General features: G+C 37.7%; 1 protein-coding gene across 1 annotated transcript in view; it reads left to right on the top strand.

The window, feature by feature from the left end:
* AK9 (adenylate kinase 9) overlaps nucleotides 1–18,228 on the top strand; it is a 102,108-nt gene extending 83,880 nt beyond the window's left edge. The window contains exons 31-42 of the mRNA XM_032484682.1: nucleotides 603–809; nucleotides 1,173–1,391; nucleotides 4,309–4,522; nucleotides 6,647–6,848; nucleotides 8,959–9,105; nucleotides 9,216–9,436; nucleotides 12,582–12,778; nucleotides 14,024–14,193; nucleotides 14,421–14,519; nucleotides 15,551–15,653; nucleotides 16,969–17,083; nucleotides 17,506–18,228. Coding sequence (XP_032340573.1) covers nucleotides 603–809; nucleotides 1,173–1,391; nucleotides 4,309–4,522; nucleotides 6,647–6,848; nucleotides 8,959–9,105; nucleotides 9,216–9,436; nucleotides 12,582–12,778; nucleotides 14,024–14,193; nucleotides 14,421–14,519; nucleotides 15,551–15,653; nucleotides 16,969–17,083; nucleotides 17,506–17,708 — 2,097 coding nt within the window. The 3' untranslated portion in view covers nucleotides 17,709–18,228. The remainder of the gene's footprint in view (nucleotides 1–602; nucleotides 810–1,172; nucleotides 1,392–4,308; nucleotides 4,523–6,646; nucleotides 6,849–8,958; nucleotides 9,106–9,215; nucleotides 9,437–12,581; nucleotides 12,779–14,023; nucleotides 14,194–14,420; nucleotides 14,520–15,550; nucleotides 15,654–16,968; nucleotides 17,084–17,505) is intronic.
* Nucleotides 18,229–24,855: the final 6,627 nt, after the last annotated feature.

The following is a 24,855-nucleotide window of genomic DNA, read 5'->3' as shown; positions in this document are numbered from 1 at the left end:
ATGTATATTCTTGTTTCCTCAGATAAGCTGTAACCTCCTAAGGGGCGTGTACTGTTCTATTAGTACAGTGCTTCATACAAAATGACAATAATAGCTTTAAAAGCATAATGGGAATAATAGCTATCATTTGCATGCTTACCATGTGCCAGGCAGTTTCCTAAGGGCTTTGCATGTATCAGCTTATTTAATGCTGCCAACAACCATGTGTGGGAGGTACTTTCCTTATTCCTATTTTGCAGATGAGGAAACTGATCTTGTCCAGGCTAATACAGCTAGTGAGTGTCTTATACTCTCTCCTCTGCATTAAATATTGTTATTGAAGACCACCAAAAACATATCACATTCTGAAAACAACAGCATTAAATATTAGCAGTTAGTATCTCATCTGTGTATTTCTTTATGGTATCACTTTGGTGTCTGAGTCTTGAAGGCATTAAATTTCTGGGTGCCGGATATTTAAAACTTCACTGTGTCAGTAGTTGAATGTTGCATGCCATACTAACGAATATCCACTTGCTCCAAAACACCCCAGATAATTCGTTAGCCTTGTCATTTGCTCCATCTTCTGTATGTGTAGTAAAAGGGAGTATTTTCTTCCTTAGACAGTTAGAGAAGATGAAGATATTAGTGAGGAAGATCCTGAAGAAGACACAGATGATATTGAGAACATCCTCGAAGACGAGTTTCCAAAAGATGAAGAAGTGATGAGTGAGGAAGATGAAGAGCAGGAGATTGATGCACTTGAACGCCTGAGAAGTGAACTGCGAGAAAAATTTGAAGCAGACATGAGTAATTTACAAATAATACAGGTTATTACTTTTTATTTTTCATGACTTGGAAAATAACACTTGAGAATGAAACAAAAGCAATTTGGTGTATGCCTTGATCTCTTTTTAACATTTCAAAAGAAATGTATACATGTTTTTAGGGCTGTGTTGCCTTTCATCAGCACCGCTTACAATTATAGAAAAACAGTTAATAAATCAAGGGCAGCAGGGAAGCCATAGAAGGTCAAAGGCTTTAGCTGCCAACACCCAGCCACTTGGAAGCTAACAAATATTTGTTCTCTAGACTGAAGTGGTTAAGCCACCAGCAATGTCTATGTACCATGGCTGAATACTACCAGCTTCCTTCCCACTAAAAATATTTCCTCTTATGATTTCTCTCATCAGGAAGAATTTGAAAAGTTTTTGGTACCAGTAATGCTCATTAATGGAGCTCGGAAAATCCACATTGTACAATATATGTTGAATACAAAACTGAAACCACTGGTGGAGAATCGTGCGAGCATTTTTGAGAAATGTTATCCAATATCATCACGCCTTGCCCAGAAAATGCTTAGCTTTACCTACAAGTATATAAGCTCATTTGGCTACTGGGACCCTGTAAAGGTAGTGTCAGCAAATGCATCTGAAAAGCCATGCTCTTTTATTTCTCTTTTTAAAAATATGTTTAAAAAGAAGGCAGTGGATAATTTCAAAAAATTGTAAACATTGTACAGTATTCTTAATTAGCTGTAAAAATATGTGTGGTTGTTTTGCCTTTCTGAAGTAGGAAAAAATTAGTCAAAGGGTTTAATTTCTTTCGTCTATTTCTGTAGAGATAATCCAATTCCAACTTGGTTTTGACTCTGTAGCAGAAGATGATAGTAGAAATATTTCTCAAACTAGACATCTACAGAGCTGAGCTCTGGCACTAATTTGCTATCTAATTCTAGGCAAGTCATTTAGACTCATTCTGTTTCTTCACCTTTAAAATGGGAGAACAGTGCTATCAGGCTACTGTGATCAAATACAAGGGTGTAAAGTCCTCTGAAAAGTGTGAGATACCATACAAAATGTGCCCTTAATGTTCATCACAAACTTATTTCTAAGTACTGTATTTTTATGCAGGGTGAGCAAATACATTTAATGCAATTGGAATTCAATAACTTCAAATGTGGGATGGCTTTCAACAAATTTAAAAAAGAACATGCCATCCACTGTTCCAGTCCCTGGGAATAGAGCAGTGAAGCAAAGAGACTATGTTCCTTTTATCATGGGTCCTATATTCTAGTTGAGTTGGGGAGAGAGGATAGGCAATAAATAAGTAAATGAACAAGTAGGTTCTTGTCAGGTTGTATTAAGTGCTTTAAAGACAATAAACATAATAGTGAACTGCCCTCTTGACCAGTGTACCTTCTTATTCCCATCAATGATGTAGCACAGTGGAGAAGACCATGGCCTCTGGAGCCAGACTGCCTGAGTTCAAAACCACTGCTTACCAGCTGAGTGGCCTTGGACAAATTACTTAACCTCTCTGAGCTATTCCCATTTGCTAAATGGGAATAAGAATAGCCCCTACCTCATAGTATTGTTACAATGATTGAATGAGTTAATTGCTGTAAAGTATTTGTGTTGCAAGCAAGTGCTTGGTTTTTTATAAGCACTCAATTAATATGTTGTTTTTATTAACATGTATTACTATTATTGGTCACTGATAAAAATATTTTGGAAGAAGGGATCCAAAATGAACCATGTGTACATTACCTGAAATATCCTTCTTGGTTGATTTGACACAATTTCAATTCCGCTTACTTGTGTTAACTTCTTTATCTTAACCATTAAGGATGTCAAGAGAAGCCTTTTCAAATAGAGAAACACTGTAACAGTTCCCACCATAGAGAATCAGATAGAGTTAAGCATGTATTAGGATCACCTAGAAAGCTTCTGAAAAATAGTTACTCCCTACCCTTCTTTTTGAGATGGGCAAGAAAGGAAAAGAAGCAGGCAAAGTCAGAACTCTATTTAAGGACCCGTGTCCAAACATAATAAGGATTGTACACAGATGTCTTGTGGAGAAATGAGTGTATGGTCATAGGAAGGGTTTAAGTGTATAAATAATCCTTTTTCAGGACTGTTGGGAATCTTTCTGGGTGCCTGACAATTTGATGTTTCTGATTTGATGACACCTTGGGTATTCTGACCTACAAAGGAGAAAGATGCCTGCTAGATATTTTGGCCAACAGCTAAATCTGCTGTAAGGATTCACACTTAATTTGGGAACTAAAATGGAATCATTGAACTTTCACCTTTTCTCTTATTACCAAGTATAAGACATAGAGCAGACTTTCCCACTCTATCCCCAAGTTTCTTCTTATCCCCAGCATTTATTCCTAGCCATGAACATGATTCCAACCCAAGAATGATGATGCTGACAACACCATTGACCTGTGACTGCTATCCTGGTGTAGCTCTGCAGAAGGAGCAATATTTTACCACACTGTTTCCCACCTATTTTGTCAAGTCTAGGCATGGCTAATGCTTGGCTACCTAAGGCTGTAAAAAAAAAAAAAAAAAAAGATAATCAATTAATTACTCAGTTCTCATCATTACCATTGCAAAGATGTGGGACTACTCCTCCCACTCCATTCCGTACCGACACCTTAGGCTGCTTTTTAGGTGTGTTTTTGCCTTTTGTGGCTGTCCTTGATGTTTATGTGAGTGGAACTGCATCTGTAAAAGAACTTGAAAGAGAAACAGGTGGGATTTGTCCTACCAGTATACCCTCAAAGATAACCCAGGGCCCCACCTGTGTTAGTCTGCTCAGGCTGCCACACCAGAATACCACAGCCCAGGTGGCTTAAACAACAGAAATGTATTTTCTCACGGTTCTAGGGGCTGGAAGTCCAAGGTCAAGGTGCCAGGAGGTGTGATAGTTCTGATAAGGCCTGTCTTCCTGGCTTGTAGATGACTACTTCTCACTGGGTCCTCAGTGGTTTTCCTCTGTGCTCATGCACTCCTAGTGTCTCTTTCTCTTCTTATAAGAACACTAGTCCTCTTAGATTAGAGCCCCACTCTTGTGACCTGATTTTACCTTAGTTACTCCTCAAAGGCCCTGTCTCCACATACTGTCACTTTGAGGGTTAGAACTTCAACCTACAAATTAGGGAAGACACATTTCCATACATAACACTACCTTAGAAATAGACCTCTCTGTGAAGATAAATTGGCCCATGAATATATCCAAACAACTTTACACTCCTTGGCAGAAACATTCAGTATACCCGAAAGACGTTATTAAGGAAGTAGAACTATAACTGTCAGAAACTGAAACCTATTTAAGAAAAACTACATTTATTGCATGTGGGTATAAAATAATTTGTTCTTTTTACACAGTTTATTAATATTTATATTTGATTATAATTTGTTTCATTATTTGATAGGAAAGATTTTCTTATTTTACAAATTTATTTTTTTCAAATTTATTTGGGGGAACTGCTTTTTCAAATAAAGCTCACTTGTGAATTCAATTGTGTATATATTGCAGCTAAGTGAAGGAGAGACAATCAAGCCAATTGAAAATTCAGAGAATCCACTTTATCCTGTAATCCATCGTCAGTATATTTATTTTTTATCTAGTAAGGAAACTAAAGAAAAATTTATGAAGAACCCAATCAAATATATCCGCCAACCCAAACCTAAGCCTACTATGCCCATTAGGATTGCAATTCTGGGGCCTCCAAAATCTGGGAAAACTACAGGTAAGGGTTTGCCTTTGTTACCCTAAAGTGTAAAATAATCTCCTGAAAACTAGGACCACTTTTTTCAGGAAACCAACTATCAAAACTGTCTCAAAAAGAGATAAAAAACCCTCAGAAATAGATGAAAACCATTGAAGAGAAGGCATTTCAAAAACAGAGCCTCACTCTGAAACAGCCCGGGAGCTAATGGTTTTGGAGGGAAATTAAGTCAAACTTCCAAAGAATTAAAAACTCAAGAGATATTGTGTTTTTATAAGTTTTTTCAGAGCAAGGGAAAAGAAAATAAGCTTTCCAATTTATCTTTAGGGTTTTTTTCCTTAAGGAATATAATCCATACAATCAAAAAAGTATAATGAATACAAATTCATTTTTAAATTAGCATGACCTTGATGTCAAAACCTAACAAAGATAATACAAGGAAAGAAATTACAAACTAATATTATTTATAAATATAGTCAAATAATTGTATATTAAGATTTTATTAGCATAAAATTATATTAAAATTTTATAACTATAATCTACTATATTAGTAGTTTAAAGAGTGGAAATTCATTATCTTAATGACTGCTGAAAAGGGCATTTGATAAACTGTATTCCTGTAATGTTTGAATTTTGTATAACTTGAGACTTTGTGGCTTTGGGTTTGTTATTTCTTTAAAGGTAAATAGTCCAGCAATAGGTGGGTGTGGTATTTCAAGATGACATGATAACAACATGAACAGAGGTTGGTCACAATGAGAATAGAATGGGAGAGGAAAGGTACTGGAGTATTTAAAAGGAAAACCATAGGACTGAATGACTGACTGCATAGAGAATGAACAGGAGGGATGAGGTCAAAAATTAATTTGTCACCAGAAATGATAAAGGAAATTGTTCCAGCTCTTCAGATGAAAAGATTGTTTTCCCTGTTTAAACTTCTTAACATGACAGTCTTTTAAAGGTCATATTCTAAATGTTCACAAAGATAATAGTTCCCAAAGAAAGCCAAAACTTTGATTTTCAAAATAAAATCTTATAACCATAGCAAAAAATGAAAATATAGACAAGGCAATCTCATTTCTCAATTCTTTGTTGAAATAGGGGATTTTTTTTAACAAAGTGTCCAATTGTAAAAGCTTAATTATTTTTATAACTTAAAAAAAAAAATAGGTGTGACTCCAGCATTTGTAGCGAAGCTGAGATGAAGGCTTCTGCGGCTCTCACAGGGGGTCCCCTTCCAGGTGGCCCTCGCTGTGGTCAGTTATCCTGCATTCCCCACGGGACCAGATGAGTTCTCAGTGTCCCCTATACACTGTGTCTCCAGACAGTTGTGAGGCAGGATCTACAGACCACGTCAGAGCACGCCCACATTTAACAGTAACAGGAAGCCATAGTCTTTGGTCTCACTTCGCAGAAGCAGAGTCAAGGTTGGGGCCTCTTTCAACCAATGGCAACATCTGTGTGCCGTAGAACAAATCATTCCATTTTAGTGAGCCTCAGTTCTCTTATTTATAAAATTGGAATTTCAGTACCCACTCTACCCACTTGATGAAATGGTTGAAAATAGCAAATAAAGCCACAGAAGAAATATTGCCCCATAAGCTGTAAATTACTATTAAAATGTCAGATATGCCATTGTAATGTTTAAAAATTATTTCTTAGAGGATTAACTGCCACCAACTGTAAAGGTTGCTATCCTGATTACAGCCTGGAGTCCATAAATGGATACACAGAGAAACAGTACAATCCAGTGATGCAGGAACATTAAATTGTTGTTTTGGACATAGTACTGAATAGTAATAGTAAACAGGGGATGCCTTGTAAAGCTCTCAAAAATTTTGCTATCTCATGCATAAGGAAGAAAAAGCTTAAATGTTGGTGTGGTTATGAAAAAAAACCCACAGAGATGGTTCATTAACCAGTTCCATCAGCCACATACCTGAAGTACTAATAATGATCAACCTTTGAACAGTATTAATTCAGTAAAATGGGTTTTTTTTCTAGCAATTTACTAGGTTTTTACTAGCAATAGTAGCAGTTTTAATTTTTGAAATTGCTGTTGATGTCAATTAACCAGAATCTGAAACTAAGGTTAACTGATGAATTTGTGAAACGAAATAAGTTTAAAATTTTAATGTTTTTCAGTGGCCAAAAAAATTTCAAGTGAATATGGCTTAAAGCATTTGTCAATAGGAGAAGCTCTGCGTTATGTATTAAGCAACCAACCAGATACAGAGCTGGCACTTATGTTAAATTGGCATCTTCATAAAGGAAGGACAGCCCCTGATGAACTGGCTCTTCAAGCCTTAGAATTATCTCTGATGGGAAGTACATGTAATACCGCAGGGTAAGCAGGATCAGGGGTTTGGGGGGCAGGAGAGAGGTACAAGATGGAGTTAAATCATTCAAAAAATTACTCACTGGAATCTAAAACACTCATCTTAAGCAGGGTTTAAAGCTCTTGTAAAGGGTGTGATCTGCTTCTCAAACTCTGGGCACCTGTATGGTTACATAGTTTAATTTTCTGTCAAGCTGAAACTTGACTTAACACTCACATGCCAGAATAGCAAGCAGGCCTCTTCACTCCCTCCAGCAACTCCTGCGCTGTCCAGAAGTCTCGGTTTACACAGTCCATAAAGGAGGCCCATGTGACTTCCACAGCCCAACAGAGCCTCTCACTGCCTATGGAGTGATGAAGGTGTGGCCCTCCCCTGTCCCCCAGGTGGTACTGGTTCAATGGAGATGGTCTCTCACTGGCCCAGCTCTCTGCCCAGGTAGCAATGCCCCTCTCTTAATGCCACATTTGGACAGGAGAGCCTCGTGTTTGAACTGTGTCTTCAGTTTACACCCACCTGCTCAGTCATGGCTCCCCCAGCACAGCCACTGGTTACACCCTGTAGTAAAAGCTGGTAAAACCTAAGGCCCTTCTCTTGAGCCCAGATCACTGACCTGGAATCCCACTGATTTACTCAAGGTTTTATATTAAGAGCCTCCTTGCCCTTCCCTGCCACTGGTCCTTAATCAAGTCCTTGGACAGTTCTCCTAATTTTAGTTATGAGGGAACAGAGTGTCGGGTTTTTCCCCAGAGAAGGCCCTGGGACTTATGCAAGCTAAGTTACCTCCTTCCTGGTGTTTAGCTTTGCATACAGAGGATCCTAGTGTGGGCAACCACAGTTGAGTCACAAAGGTTTTATTTCACCTTAATACCAGGCCAGTGACTGCCCATTCACCCTGAATTTCCCTAATCCTGAGGACCTCTCAAGTGACCTTTCACAGGACAAAGAAGTTGAGCTACTCTCCATTAAAAACCAACAACAGCAACCCCATACATTCTCTAGTTAGCTTGCGGGCTATGGGCTATGTTAATTTATAATCCTCTCCACCACGGATGGGAGAGCTAGCTGGCTGGAGAGCCCTGGGGAAGAACATCCTGTGACGTACTCCGACCAGCCCTTCCTGGCAACCATCAGCCAGCGTGCCCAGCTTGCTCCCATCTCAGAATGAGTTTCCTGACTTTGAGGGCCGCTTCTCCGAGAATTGTGGACGGCCTTTATTCCTCCTCTCAGTGTGATAGTGACACACACTACCTTAGACTGTTGGTCTAACAAATTCACCGTCATTTCTGCTCACTGGCCTGATAGGTCTGATAGAATGATTCTCTCCCAGATCCCATAGGCCTCTCTCACCAACTCCCCATCTCCCCTTGCACACCCAGGCTCCTCACAGAAGTTTACTACAAAAGCAAGCTTAGAATGCAATTTTTCCCATATTTGCTTAATTACTTACTAAAATACTATTAATTGTGCCAGGATCTGTTTTTTAAATTTTAAAACATATTAATGTGCTTCTTAAAGTCTTAATTTACTAGACACCTTGTCTTACAGCCACTGACCTTTCAATACAGAAATTGTACAACATCTGTTTGCTATAAAACTACAACGTTAAGATTGGGGTTGGGGAATTCTTCCCCTGCCAGCCATTCTGTTATAAGGACTGTTCATTAGTCCACTAGTTGTTGTTCATACCTGATCTACAATCTTTAAAACAACTCTAAGGGTTAATATCATTGCCCCTATTTTACCAAAAACTAAGGCTCAGAGAGTCAGACCAGGTTTCAGATCTAAGTCTGTGTGCCTCTGAAACCTGTTTCATGCTTAGAATAATAGCACCAATTAAATAACAGTGTTCAAGGTATTGTGTGTATTATCTCCCAAAGTCCGCCAAAATCTACCTCTGTGATGCTAAGCATCTGAATCAGAGCTGTGTCTGTATGTATGCTGCCTTCTTCTTGGCTCTTGGGCTTACACAGATAAACAGGGCAAAGTGACAAGATAAACCAAATTACACAAGGGACAGTACAGGGCTACTCCAAAAGATAGACTGGTTCTGGAAGACAGAAAGGCAGGTCTGAGAAAAAAGAAATCTGGAATTTTTATTTTCACATTTCTCCTTGTTAGTGTTGTGATCGATGGATACCCTGTAACTAAATATCAAGTGAGTCTCTTGGAAGCTAGGTCAGTCATCCCCATGGTCATCTTTGAGTTGGATGTGCCTTCCAAAGAGATTTTTAAAAGATTGCTCCTGGAAAAAAAAACAGAACCAAGGTAATATATGTGATGAAAACAATGATAAAAGAATGAACTTTACTCATCCTGGAAAAAAAAAAAACAGGGTTTTAACAGCTTTTTCCGTTCCTTCTCTGTTTCTCTATTAGTTTGCCTTATCCATTGCACAACAGCTCACAGATTATAGCTGTCAAGAACTCAAAGTACCGCAAAAATATTGATGAGATTAGGCAATATTATCAAGAACAACATCAGAACTGGTACGTGATTGATGGCTTTCACAGCAAATGGTGGGTATGGAATGAAGTCATTAAGAAGGTCCAGATGATGAATAAACATGTGCAGATATACCTGGAAAGAATAAAAGCAGGTACGATAACACATAACTCTGAAAAAAAAATATGAATTTGAAGTCTGTGCATGCCTGACATGTTACCATAATTTATTCAATTTGAACACTTGTTCCCATGACCTTAATCAGTAGTTTAAATACATGGAACTATCCAGTTATTGTGGGCATGTATATTTGTTCTAATAAATGACTGCCTCACTCAAGCTATCATTTATTGAAGCCCATGGAACCTATCACATGAAAACAATACACAGTCTCTCACCAGAAGAGTTTATAGTGTTTGGAATGCTGTGGAATAAGCTAGTTTCAAGAATAGTAGTTATATGAAGGCAGGGGTCTGTGGAGTGACACTTGGCAAAATTTTGTTTAATAATCCAAAATTAGTTATTTTTACTATTTGTATAATGAAGTTATGGTATTATATAAATGTTGATTCTATAAAAATTAAATCTGAACATAGAATGGCCATTTAATCTATATTTGGAATTCATGAAAGAAAATTTTTGGTTATATATTCCTAGAAGTTTCTTAATATTTTCCCCAAAATACACAAGCTATAAGGAAAGCTACATCTCATAGCTCTAAAAAGAATTTGTCTGTAGGGGTCTCACAGACATCTGGTTAATGACTTCTAACTTTGGAACTACGGAGAAGATATAATGAGGTATGAGGGAGCAACGTGACAGAGAATCTCGCACAAGGAAAAATGCAGTGAGGATTCTGATAATGATGACATCATTGAATCTTGATTTGCTTCATTATTGGGGCATAACCAGTAGCTTTGGTTCCTGTTTGTCTGCAGATTGGGTATTTGTTTTCGCCTGAGGATTACAAGGCATGAAGATGAGAGTGCAAGGGGAGAGATAACTGAGTTTTAGAAACCTACTCCAATAAGTTTTAGATAACAGCACAGTAGTAAAACATTCCACAGCAGACTTCAAAAGTGAAACTTGTGCCTCATTCGCCTTTCTGTTACCCTACTTCATCCTCCCTGCCTTAGATTGGGTTGCCTGCACACAGACTCCGGGTGAAAAGTTGGGTGCAGAAGCTTGACCAGGAAGTACTCTCAGGAATAGAGTTGTCAGGTTTAGCAAATAAAAATACAAGATTCCAAGTTAAATTTCAAATAAATAACAAATAACGTTTTTAGTATAAGTAGGTCCCAAATATTGCATGGGACACATTTATACTGAAAACTGTTCTTTGTTTATTTGAAATCCAAACTGAATTGGGCATTCTGTATTTGATCTGTCAGCCCTAGTCAGGAGATACACCTGAGAAAGCAAGGCTGGTAGAGTTGGGCAGAGGGAGACCAACCTGCAGTGTGGTGGAAACAGATGCCTCAGTCGATCCTGTAGAGAAGCACGGGAGCCAGGATGGACCTTCAAAATTTCCCATATTGAGGGGAGAGACCAGGCTTTATGTCTTCCCATTGGCCTGTCACTGAGCATGTCACTCTGGGAAGGGGTATAACCTGTGACAGAGGGGCAACTCCCAGGGCAGCTGTGAGCCATCAGCACTGAGGTTTCCAGCAGCTGGAGGATGGGGGCATTAGCCCCGATGAGGGATCTGGTTGGGGCACCAGAGTATCCACTACATTATTCCAGATAGACTTGCCTCTGGCTTGAATAGTTTAATCTAATTGAAGTTGCCCTCTTGCTCTTCTGCTTCACCTTCCACCTGCCAGTCTGTACCTGATGGTTTGAAATTTGTTTTGATTTTTTTTATAGTCTACAATTCCTTTGTATGCTATTCAAATGACCCTCCCCTATCAGGGGGCCAGTTTTACTCTAACTAATGAGATGGAGCAAGGTCAGGGTTAGAAAATTAAAGAGATTCCTCCTCATTCTGTCACATTCCAGAAAAGGATCTGTAGGCATTGCCAGATGGCATCAAGAATATCCCAAGAATCAGAAAAAGAGATATATTTGAGTGTCTTTTAGAACTTGATGTCATTTGATTCTAAATTACCCTGTCACCAAACCTGTCAGGATTGCTGAGGTCAGCACATCTGAGTTAAAGAGCAACGTAGGATTGTAAACTATAGTACCATAGAGTATAATATTATAGCATTACATCATACTAGTTTTAAAGTACTATGTATTATTAGACCGTAGTACAGTGCATTATAATACTTTGGAATAATAATAGTATACCACTGTAGTATAATAGTAGTGTAATATTCTTTGTAGGAAAGGACTATGGGGCTTCTTAACCTTTTCATCTATGTAATAAACAACAGATGGAATAGTGGATTAGTTTATCTATTGCTTCATAACAATTATTTCAAAACTTAGCATCTTAAAAACAGCACACACACATTCACTCACAGTTTCTGTGGGTCGGAAAACCAGGCACAACTTAACCAGACCTCTGCTTCAGGGTCTGTCACAAGGCTAGAGTCAAGGTGTTGGCCAGGATTATGGTCTCATCTGAGGACCCAACAGGAAAAGAATCCACTGTTCCACTTCCTCTTGTGCTATTGACAAGACTTCATTCCCTGAGGGTTGTTGGACTGAGGGTCTCAGTTTCTTGTCAGCTGTTGGTCAGAGACCACTTTGCCATATGGACCTTCCCAGCATGGCAGCTTGCCTTATGAAGGGAACAAGATAAAGCAAGAAAGAGTGCCAACATACAAAAATACATATGTTTGTGTATATCTATATATTACTTATAACATATATAAAGTTTATAGTAAGAATTAAGAACAACCAAACCATTTATCAACAGATAAATGGTTAAGTAAACAATATGTACATTTATACAATGGAATACTATGCTTCAATTCAAAAGAATTAGATAAATCACATAAACTGATATGGAAAGAAGTCAAGGACCATAACTAACTGATAAAAGCAAGTTTCAGAATAATGTTTACAGTATAGTGGCGTAAGCATCCTATATGCAAATATATATATACATGTGTATTTGTAAATGTATAAAGAAACATCAGAAAAGAATACAAACTCAACAGTGATTATCTCTTAGGAGGGATGTTGGATTGAGAGGCTGGAGGTATGAAGAGAAACTTCTTACTCTGGAATTTTACAATGTGCAATCATTTGTATAGTGCTAGCGTAATTGAAATTATTTTGATTTTGAAAATTAGTTGTGTTTTCTGTGAAAAATAAATATATAATAATAGTTAATCTCTTAATAATAGGAAAAGCTGCCTGCATTGACAAGTTATGTATCTCACCTGAAGAACTGATTTCTCGCCTGGGCGAATTTGGACAGTACTGCCCTGTCAGCCTGGCAGAATCATATGAATTAGTTGATTGCTCTGTAACTGATTCCTTGGAATTTGCAGCAGAGTTCAGAGGGCACTATTATAAAATGAGTTCTCAGGAAAAATTGAATGTAAGTTTGTTCCTAATTCTAGATATTTACTAGGGAAAGGAAATGTCTGTCTCAGAATTCATCAAACGGGAAGGGGTGGATACAGCTGGGAGCACCCAGGAACTGGGGACCAGGAGCCCCATTTTTGGAACCTTTGACTCTGGGACCAATGAGGCAACTCAGAAGCTAATCCTAAAACTGCATCCCAAGACATATTTTGGCACAAGGCAGAAGTTCAGGGTTAGTGATGGACCCTCCACCTGAGCCAGCTTGACAGGGAAGGAGATCCAATAGTGAGCCCACCCATGGAGGGGATGCTGAGCAGCTGGCCCCCAGGGGATTTCATTCCAAGGGTGCAGAAGGGAAGTCAAAATCAGTAGAAATGAAACAAGACCTGACTTACGTCTCCTGTGCCTTAAACTTTCTTCTATTTTAATTCCCTATATACCTTATATTTCTGTTTAATGAAACAGAATAAAGATTTGTTCTGATATCATAATTTAATAATATAAAAATGTTGGTGGTTAAATTAATCAGATGCCTCTGAACATTTTATTTTCCTCTGAAGAATTCAAAATTTTTCTCTTTTTTTTCAGTTTTATTAGGTAGAATTATTACAGTTTGACTGCACATACACATTATATTGCATGTAAATACATATATACAGTATAATGCACATTTTTTAGTTTACATATATGTACTAATTATTGTTTCTAAGGAAGAATTCAAAATTTTTTTTCACTTTATTAAGAAGACATGTATTTCTCCCTGCTTATTTAGGTGATAATCACAGAATCTTAAAAACTGGAAGTGACATTAGAGATAGTGTATTTGGTCTGCTCCTTTCATTTTACAGAGCGATAACTGAAGCTGGAGAAGTTAACTCACCTGCCAAAGGGCACCCACCTGGTTAGTTATTCTGCAGGACAGGAAGACAGGTGGCAAGTGACTATGCACTCCAGTGCATGGCACGTAGTAAGAGCTCAACAAATATTATTTGTATAAATGGATGAGTGAGTGAGTGAGTGAGTAGGTGAGTGAGTGAATGAAAGTCCAAGAGACCTTAGATGAAATCACTTGCAAGTATTACTATAAGGAACTTCCAGTCAGGGAAGAAGTTACTGTAATGCAGAAAGCAGCTCTCAGATGTTATGAAGGACCAAACATTGCTACTGAAAATGGAGAGAGTAGCAGGAGAGCCTCAGTGGATTTTTATTGGTGTAGTAATTGTTTCATATGGTCTTGTTGCTATAATCTTTTTTATAGAAATTTTTGGAGAATCCAGAATTATATGTGCCTCCATTAGCACCTCATCCACTCCCATCTGCCGAGATGATCCCTAAAAGGCTGACACTGTCAGAGCTGAAGAGCCGGTTCCCTAAGTGTGCTGAGCTCCAGGGCTACTGTCCAGTGACCTATAAGGACGGAAAACAAAGGCAAGTCCTCACCCTCGTGCAAGTACAGAATGATAGCTCTACTCGGAGTAAGTGGTCCCTATAACAATCTTAACATTTTGATCAAAAAGTCACTATTGTTAAACTGGAAAGTGTTCTGTTTCTTCCTTGAGCTGCAAAGATAGAAAAATAAAATATTTTTGACATTTTATTTACACAGTACAGCATACTAATTACACAATACACAGTTGTTTTTGTTTGTCTTTCAGATATGAAGCCCTAGTACCTGGTAGCATTAACTATGCTTTAGAATATCGTGATCGTATATATATTTGTGAGAGTAAAGAAAAGCTTCAGAAATTTTTGAGGTGAGACCATTCACTAAGTCACAAGTATTTATTTATTTATTTATTTATTTATTTATTTATTTATTTATTTATTTATTTATTATCTACATTAAATGCACCAGGCTGGGATAGATCTATATATACACACAGACGCACACACACAGACACGTACACGTGCACATAAACACACGCATAGCTGAAGGGGGCATCAGTTACTCATCCACTGCCAGACATTTCTGTTCTTCACAAGAAGTTGGAAATCAAATTTCTTCTTAAATTTTTCTGATTTTTAAACTTTTGTGACTGATTCAACTATAAAAAAAATACACTGTGGATTAAATCACATCTGCAGATAACCTTTGTGCAGTAGTTTGTGATCTCTAGTGGAGCTCACTGAAGAAATATAACTGTAAAAAGAGAAGAGACATCAGTTGCTGGAAGGGATATCAGATTGAAGGAGAGAAGGTTGTTTTTCTTTTTTCTTTCTTTTTCCATGGGAAAGATCTGAGCGTGTTTAAAATGCAGGTACACGGGAAGGATCCAGTAAAGAAGGAAATGCCAAAAGTGCGGGAGAGAGAAAATTTGCTCTATTAAGATATCTGGAGAGAGGGCTGAGTGGGGATCCAAAGTCTGGGTGGAGACTGTTCTTTGATGGGAGGTGAGCTCTGCCACGGGACAAGGAAGCTGTGTGAGGCTCTGCTCGTGGTGAGCCGTTGAGGAAGTTCTGTTCCAATGGCTTCTCTTTATAGAGCATGGCACTTGTGCAGGGGTTACTTGGGAGGGTTTAAAGTGAGAGGAGAATATAGAAAGTTTTATATAGTTTCTGTGAAAGACAAGAAAACTGAGAAGATATAAGCAGGGTTAGGAACCCCGGTGAAATTGGTGGCCATGAATTTCCAGGAGACCCAGTCTTCCCACTTGTGTCATTTTCTCCACTGGAGAAAAACAGGTAGTGAACATTATCTTTTCGTTGTCTCTCGTGTGTCTGCCTTCCTGTGCACACACAATGAGTACATTTGCGAGCATCTATCTAACGGATTTTGTGTTGCTAGGTTGCCACTGAAATACTGGGATCAGAAGCTTCCTCACAAACTTCCCCCGTTAAAGGAGCCGATGTGTCTCACGAGTCTGCCTTTGCCTGGATATCTGGAGCAGGTTCCTTTACGTGATTTCCTGTGTTTGGGTATTAGAGGACTACAGCAGTCTCTTCTTCAGCAATCACTTTTATTTGGGGAACAATGAAACTCAAGGCAGAGTTTCCTGATTTTAAGCTGTAAATTCACTTTTAACCTATTTTGGTTTTACATGGTTGTGAAAATAAAATGTGAGAAAAGCCCCTATTTCTGTAGCTAGTCCCAAATAGCTGCACTAAAGGGAAGAAAGGGTAGAATGTTAGAAAATTATTTACATTTGATGTGTAGTTTCTTATTTGGAATTTCAGCATCTGTAAAACTTTTTCTTAATTTGAAACGTGCTAAGTCAGTCTCTGAGAGGTTTTTCGCTGCTGAAAACAGTTGAGTTGCAGTATCACCACAACTGAACCACCAAACACATGTTTTGGCCAAAATCCAGGTGAAGCTATTCACTCAAGTCACAACTTATTTATCTAAATATAACTCTTTCTAAATATAGTCAAACTTACCAGTAGCAACCACTATTTTAAAAGCTTTTGGAAAAAATTCTGTAAAACAGATGCTGTGGACACAACTTCATACCTTTCCTACAAATTCTTAACCACTTTTTTTTTTTTTTTTCAGCTCTCCTAGGTGGTTAGCCTTCAATCTGGCTTAAAATCAAAAGACAAGATGAGGCTCACCCAGAGAGGAGTATTCTCTTTGCCTGCTAGGGGCTCCACAATCTTTTTTAAAAAATATATTTTATTTTGTTTTTGTTTGTTGTTTGTTTTTGTTTTGGGGGAGGTAATTAGGTTTATTTATTTACTTATTTATTTGAATGGAGGTACTGGGGATTGAACACAGGACCTCGTGTGTTAAGCATGCGCTCTACCACTGAGCTGTAGCCTTCCCACCTCCAGAATCTTGACCACAGCGATAACTGTGTTGTCTGGGATTCCTCATCAGGTGGCCCTGGGACCCGAGAGTGGGACGCAGTCTGACCACTTGTAAGCAATGGAAGCAAAGATGGGCCAAGACAACTCACAGTGTCCCCTTCTTTCTTTTTTAACTTTTTATTATGGAAAATTTCAAACATACAAAAATAGAGAGAATTGTGTAATGAAACCCATGTATCCATCACCTACCTGGCACTAAGCCAATTGTGGTTTTTATTTTTCTTAATCAAATGTATTTTGTGTTTCTTTCCTGTCGACTAAGTGCTCACTCACCCCTCTTTATAAGTTCCATTTCCAACCCCAGGAGGCTATTTGAGGCAAAGAAGAGCCTTTTTAATCTATTTGCCATTAAGAAAGGAAAACAAACTCAAATATACACAATTTGTTTCCTGCCTGCAGGGTATCGCAACTTCTCTGATTAAGGCAATGAATGCAGCAGGATGCTTAAAGCCCAAATTCCCCTTCTTAAGTATAAAGAGATCTGCACTACTGTACATAGCACTTCATCTAAAAGGTATGTCTTTTCTTTTCTTTTTTTTTTTTGGCTGGAAATGATATGCTACTCAGAACTAATTTAACATTAATTGTAGTATAACATGATAAAAAAAAACATGTCGAGCTGGGTTTGTTGCTTGCATGGGTGTGTGTGTGTATTGGTAGGAAATATTTTAGCAAAAATATCAAGCCTGAGTTTCCAGTTTTTAAAGCAGGGACTACAGGTAACATAATGAGCTGTCAATAATCCGTGCTGTATAGGAAGGTGAATAGCGGCAATTATGATCTAAAATAGAATAAGCCCCAAATCTTATTTGGGATTTGGATATATATTTTCTTGGCCATAGCTGTGCAGCTGAATCACACACACAGTTCTCTCTCTAATTAAATGATTCACTAACCTAACAGAAAACATTCACAGTTCTGTGAAATTTTCTACAGCCTTTAATCCCAAAAGTTCTGAATATACAAGAAAAAAATATAAGAAGAAGATGGAGCAGTTTATGGAGAGATGTGAACTCATTACATACCTGGGTGCCAAGATGACCAGAAAATACAAGGAACCTCAGTTTAGAGCTATTGACTTTGATCATAAATTACAGACCTTTCTCTCTCTTAGAAATAAAGACCCAGTCAATGGATAGTTTGCTTGGGTAACTGCACCCAGGATCTTAAGAGTTACCTGAAAAGGATAAGGGAAATAGGTTGAAAATCCGGCTCCCCCTGATGTACTTTTCCCTCCTGTGTGATGCACCACAGCTGCTACACTGGCTACATTGCAAATGGATTCAAAGCTCTGCCAGCAGGAAGGAGTGCTCTTCTGTAAGCCTAAGTTTTCATATAATTTTAAAGTTTATTGCTCTTTGCCTGAATTTTTATGCTTTAACAAAATAGTTATCCCATTTAGAATTCCATTTAGAATATTTAGGTGACTTACTTTACTTAATAAATCTATTGTTCATTTTCCCTTTTAACATATTCAGTAGAAAAGTCAGTCTGTTAAGGAAAAGTACTCAGTAAATGTTGGCTTTGAGAAACAAAATTAACATTGATATAAATAAGGTAGAAATACTGGTCACACTCTTAACATAAGGAGTTGTTTGCGAACTTCATGAACATAAAGACACTTTATCATTTTACCAACAAAATAAATGGATGCTGAGATAACTGATGACTGCCTCTTTTCTTTTTCTCAAGTATTCAAGGAAGCACACTTTCTACATTACTTTGTAATTAGAAATCACCTAGATAGTTGAGAAGGATAAAATCTAGAGTCTTTTTATGTGACATTATCAAGAAGTATATGCTAGAGGAAAATTACTAAATTGAATTTGAGATTTTAAAAGTAAGATTATCGATTTTTCAGCAGGAGTATGAGAAATCTAGAATGTGAATAGCAAGATTGGCTCTTTAAAAAAATAAAAAACACCACTGTTATCCGTGTAACCTTGGGTAAATCTCAATTTCTCTAAGCTTTTGTTTCTTAATCTCCAAAATGAATGATTTAGCTCTTTTTTTCCAGCTTTATTGAGGTATAACTGACAAATAAGATTATATATATTAAACTGTACCACATGATGATTTTGATATAGGTATACATTTGTGACATATTTACCACAATGTAGTTAATTAACACATCCATCACTTCACATAGTCACTTTGTGTGTCTGTGTGGGTGTGTTTGTGTGGAGCAAGAACACTTAAGAACCACTCTGTTAGCAAATTTCAAGTGTTATTACAGTATTATTAACTATAGTCACCATGCTGTACATTAGATCCTCAGAAAACTTGTCTTATAACTGAAAGCTTGTACCCTTTGACCAATATCTCCCCATTTCTCCCACCTCCTGCCCCAACCCCTAGAAGCCACCACCATTCTACTCTGCTTTTATGAGTTGGACCTTTTTTTTTTTTTAAGATTCCACGTGTAAGTGATACCATAAAGTATTTGTCTTTCTCTGGCTTATTTCACATAACATTATGGCTTTCAGATCCATTCATGTTGTCTTTATACCTATAATTTCAACAATGTTCATTACAAATTAGAATTCTATGATATACTTAATAATAAAATAATTTTTAAACAAAAGCTAGAAGCTTATTGACAAACTTAGGATAAATCCCAAAAGCCTTTGAACAGTTGCTGATAGACACGTAGATGAATCTATACTTTATCAGGAGACTGGGAGTTGTCAGTAGCTACCAAGTTTTACAAGAAACATAAGGTTCTACCCACTCTTCTCTTCCCACTTCTTAATGCTTGTAATTTACCATCTTCCCACAGTAAATGGGGAATCTTGTGTCCTGTCCACAGCACTCCTCAGCCTATGGGTATAAGAAGTCTCCTTTAGCAATTAAACCCAGACTTCATTGCTTCAGCGCCCTCACCTTTATGAAGGGCAGTAGCCATGCAAAGTACCCCCAAGTATCTTTTGAGAGACAGAGAGGATCTCATAGGCTCCAGAGCAAGTCCACCCCACTGGACTTGCCCCACATCTGCCGCCTTCTGGGGATCTTGTTCCTAATATGGTTTCACCCTGAGAATTCTACAAACCCAAGGGTGCTGTTTTCTGAGTTCTCCCAGCCCGTCTGTCATTGTTCTGGAGCTGCTGAGTTCTGCACAGAGGTGGGACGAATGCTCCCACTCTCCTGATTAGTCCCTGAGCTGAGAAAGGAACCAAGTGCCATGTGATTCTCCCTTTTCACCCCTCTTTCCCAGGGTCTCTTCTTCTGAGTAAATCTGTTTGACAGTGCAGGAGGTAGGAGCATTGGGTGGGGAGTGGGAATCAAATTTCCCAGAGTAGCTTATACCTCTGGACATTCCAAGTTCCTAACACTCATATAAATTATAGTTAGTTACACATAGGTGCCTATTTAGAATAACTACCGACAGGGCTCCCATTCCAGGCTGTTTGCTATGTGCCAGATAGTGCACTACTGGCTTTGCATACATTATCTTATTAAATTCTTACATGTTGTATTTATACACGAGAAGAGTTTCTCACCCAAGATTACATAAGTAGTAGAATCAGACTAACTCCAGAGCCTTGTTCTTCCCTTACCACCCCCTACACTGTGAGTCCATCTTGGAGACCACCATAATGGTGTCAGTGTTCCTAGGGCGTTTCATTGGCCAGGGTCCTTTGGGCACTCGTGCATGTATGTGCATGTGTGTGTGTGTGTGTGTGTACACTTTAGAGGATAAAAATATTATAGAAGACTCAGGAAAATCTTTTCCTTTGAGCCTGAGACTCCCTAGCCCCACTGCCTACATGCATTCACATCCTGCCTTTAATGGTTGCAAGTTGTGTTTTGTTTAGAAAGTTAGAGGTCTGTGTCCCTAGGGAGGGAGAACAGCATTTCTTCAATAAGAAAGGAGAACATGCATCATTTTAAAACCTCTTACTGAGATCTCCTTTTGTTTAGAAAATTATGCTTGCATATTATTATGAATAGTCTTATCAACTGATGGCTGAATATGATAAAAAGAATAGTCTGACTGGGTGTCCAGGGCCCTTGAATTTCTTCCCTGACAGAGACAGTAAGAGTGAGTTGCCTGCCCATGGTGCTCACTGAGAGTCATTACTTCTGTCCTCAAGGCTGCCACGGACCTCTTCAGGAAGAGGCTGAGGCAGTGCCCATCCCAGGGCCAAGGAGACTCTTCAGCCAGCCTGTGCCTCTACATGGCTTGTCTAGATGTCATTTTCACTACAACTAAACTCATAATTTCAGCCAGGGAGGAGAGAGTGCCCGTTTGACACACCCTAAGACAAAAGGTAATCTAACTATAGCAAATGAAATGTGGACAAGTAAGGAAACAATTTTATATTTATTTATTTACCAGTTAACACTCAGATCCATCAAATAGATATACTATATTTGACCATTCATATTGCTAGATTGTGTACTGTTGTATTATATTTTAAAATGTTGTGACTTCCCCATATTTGGGATTATTAACCTGAAATTAAAGTACTGGGTGAATTGGTATGAATTTAAAAAACTAAGAAGATAATGCCAAATGATTGTAAAGAAGTAACAAAATGGTGCTCTTGGGCACTCCTGGAAGCAGTATGAATTGCTGTAACTGTTTTGGAAGGCAGCTTAGTAATAGGAATTGCGACCCATAAGAATAAAGGGGCAGAAAGCAGAACCTTGTTCCTTTAATTTGAATTAATAGTGATATTGAACATTATTACATATGTTGGTCACCTGTTAAATTTCTTCTTTTGTGAATTGCTTTTATACGTTTTGCCCTCTTACTCATTGGGTAATTTTAAATTTTTTTGCATGAATTCTTTATGTAACATACACATCAGTCCTTTGTATTGGCAGTAAATGAGTCCTGTTTTTTAAGTACCAAAGAAAGAACTGTTCATCTTTCCCTCATAATATTGAATACTTTTCTAAGCTCTGGACATTCTCCCATCTTCAGAGATTTAATAAATATTCTAGTTTGTTTTCTTCTACTATGTATGTGTTTATATTTAATTCTTTAAGCCTCCTAGAATTCATTTCAGGATATGATGTGAGCTGTAGTTTTAAATTCTTCAAAACAAAAAGTAATAAATACTATGTTTTTTTTTTAACATTTTTGGTTTTATTACATATGTTTCATTTTATTCTCAAAGCAGTTATTAAAAGTTTTCATACATTCAGTGGTAAAGGGGAAGGAGTTCAAGAATAGGGAAAAAAATGAGAGAGATATTTTACATATGTATGCCTCTGTCTAGTTGTGGGTGATTTTTTATTTTATGTTTTTTCACTTGTTTTTGCTTTTACCAATGAAAGCCTGGGTAGAGGTATATCTACAAAGCCTGAGAGCCCTTAATTACGGGATAGTTTGGGGAAGAATTCTTAGAAGGGTAACATCTGAATTAAATGGACCTTTCAGAATCAAGGGAGGTAAGATTAGAGAAATAAATAAAAATTGAGATTCTAACTAGGAAGTGAAAGGCATTCTAGGAATTAGCAAACACATGTACTCACCAAACCTGTGAGCCAGGCATGTTGAGGATTGCTTAGTCCATATAAGTATATGCATATTTATAAGGAACTCTCCCAGTCTAGGGTAGGGGATAAAAATATAATCAGATACACACCACCCCTATGTAGTGCAGAAGATATGGAGCCTAGAAACTGGAGCACTACTGAATTAGTGCTATAAAATCCCTATAAAGTGCTTTATATTTATAGTCCCTATAAAGATGTCCCATTGGCATTGAACATTGTCAGTTATCTTTCTGTTCCCTTCATATCCCTTTAAGTCATAATGAGCCTTGGACTATAGTTTCTTCCAGCTAGTTATCAATCAACTATTATAGCCTACAAAGATGGTTTTTTAAAACATTTTTTATTGATTTATAATCATTTTACAATGTATCAAATTCCAGTGTAGAGCACAATTTTTCAGTTATACATGAACATATATATATTCATTGTCACCTTTTCTTCTCCGTGAGCTACCATAAGATCTTGTATATATTTCCCTGTGCTATACAGTATAATCTTGTTTATCTATTCTACAATTTTGAAATCCCTGTCTATCCCTTCCCACCCTCTGCCACCTTGGAAACCACAAGTTTGTATTCTATGTCTATGAGTCTATTTCTGTTTCTACAAAGATGTTTTTGATGCCCTTTGTAATGATAAAGGACTTTCACCAACCTCTAATTGCCAGCTCATCATGATCCTCTCCTTCCTTCAAACTCCTGCCATGTTCTCCATTGACCCAGTCCACCCAGAAGGCAATACATACTGGGCTCTGTTGATGGAGTCTTTGCAGCCTCCCAAGGCCAAAGATGGGGAGGAGGGTGGAGATTGGATTTGGAGGAGAAAGAGAAAAAGTCCCTCTTATTTATCATTATTCAGTCTTTAAGTGATTTTACTTACAACAATTTATAATCTATACTCTGGTAACTCCACTGTTAATATCTCAAATTCATGTCTCACCTCTGAACTCCAGACTGTATAACTGCCTACTGTATATCTTTGCTTGACATCTCAAATTTAATATGCCCACCCCACACTTGTTATCCACCCAATCTCTCTTCCTCCAGTTTTATGCCAGATCAGTTAATGGTAATACTGTATACTCAGTTGATTTGGCCCCTGACCTAAGGGTTAACCTTAACTGCATTCTTTCCTTCATGCCCCCCGCATCCATTCTCTCAACAAGCCCTGTCAAAGAGAACTAACTCCAAATATACTGTTGAGTCTGAGCTTTCCTCATGTTTTTCACTGTTTTCACCTAGTCTCTATGCCTCTACTCATGTCCCTCTAGGATCTACTTTCAACCTAGCACCTGGATAATCTTTAAATACATAAATCAAGTTCATCAGTCCCTTTATAAAATCTTCCAGGCTTCTCATATCAGTTAAAACAAAATCCAGATTCTACTCTTGGTATATGTTAATGTTAAGTGTCAATTTGGAGGATGTTTTTGGATGAGATTAAAATGTAAACCACACAGGGAATCACACACTATATTCAATATCTTGTAGTAACCTATAATGAAAAAGAATATGAAACAAATATATGTATGTATATGTATGACTGAACTATTATGCTGTACACCAGAAATTGACACATTGTAATCTGACTGTATGTCAATTTTAAATAAATAAATAAAATAAAAATAAAATGTAAATCAGTGACCTTTGAGTAAGCAGTTTGCCCTCCATAATATGGGTGGGTCTTGCCTAATCATGTGAGCCGATTTCTTATAATAAGTCTAAATCTCTATATCCTATTGATTCTGTTTCTCTAGAGAACTCTGACTAACACAGCATAAAATCCCTTACATGATCTAAACCTGCCTAACATCAAAATCTTCTCCAATTCTTTCTCTTTATCTGTTCCTTCCTTCTTTTGGACTGAATAATGACAAAGTCAGAAGACTAACACTACCTGACTTCAAGACTTAGCCATGCAAATTAAAACAACAATTACACACCTATTAGAATGGCCAAAATCCAGAACACTGACAATACCAAATGCCGATAAGAATATGGAGCAACAAGAACTCTTGATTCATGACTAGGAATGAAAATGGTGCAGTCACTTTGGAAGACACCTTGTCAATTTCTTACAAAACCAAACATAAATGATCCAGCCATAGCACTCCTTGATATTTACCCAAATGAGTTGAAAACTTATGTCCACACACAGACACAAAAAGATGCTTAGAGCAGCTCTAGCTGTAATTGCCAAAACTTTGAAGTAACCAAGACTTTTTCATAAGATGAATGGGTAAATAAACTGTTGTACCTCCAGACAATGGAATATTACTCATCACTACAAAGAAATGAGCTGTCAAGACATGAAAAGATATGGGGGAAACTTAAATGAATGTTACTAAGTGAAAGAAGCCAATCTGAAAAGACTACATTTCATATAATTCTAGCTATATGACATTCTGGAAAAGGCAAAACGATGGAGCCAGTAAAAAGATTAGTGGTTTCTAGGGGCTAGTAGGGAAAGAGGGGTGAATAGGTAGAGGGTTTTCAGAGCAGTACAACTATTCTGTATGATATTATAATGGTGGATACATGCCATTGTGCATTTGTCCAAATTTATAAAATGCATTTCACCAAGAATGAATGCTAATGTAAACTATGGACTTTGGCTGATAACGATGTGTCAATGTAGGTTCATCCATTATAAATGTACCATTCTGATGCTGGAGTTGACAGTGGGCAAGGCTGTGCATATGTGGAGTTAGGAGGTATATGGGAACTCTTTGTACTTTCTGTTCAATTCTGCTCTGAACCTAATACTGCTCTAAAAAAT

This window comes from Camelus ferus, chromosome 8 (assembly GCF_009834535.1).
Source record: "Camelus ferus isolate YT-003-E chromosome 8, BCGSAC_Cfer_1.0, whole genome shotgun sequence".
NCBI lineage: Eukaryota > Metazoa > Chordata > Mammalia > Artiodactyla > Camelidae > Camelus > Camelus ferus.
The sequence above is the reverse complement of the archived record's forward strand: the minus strand, read 5'-3'. Positions and strand labels throughout refer to the sequence as shown.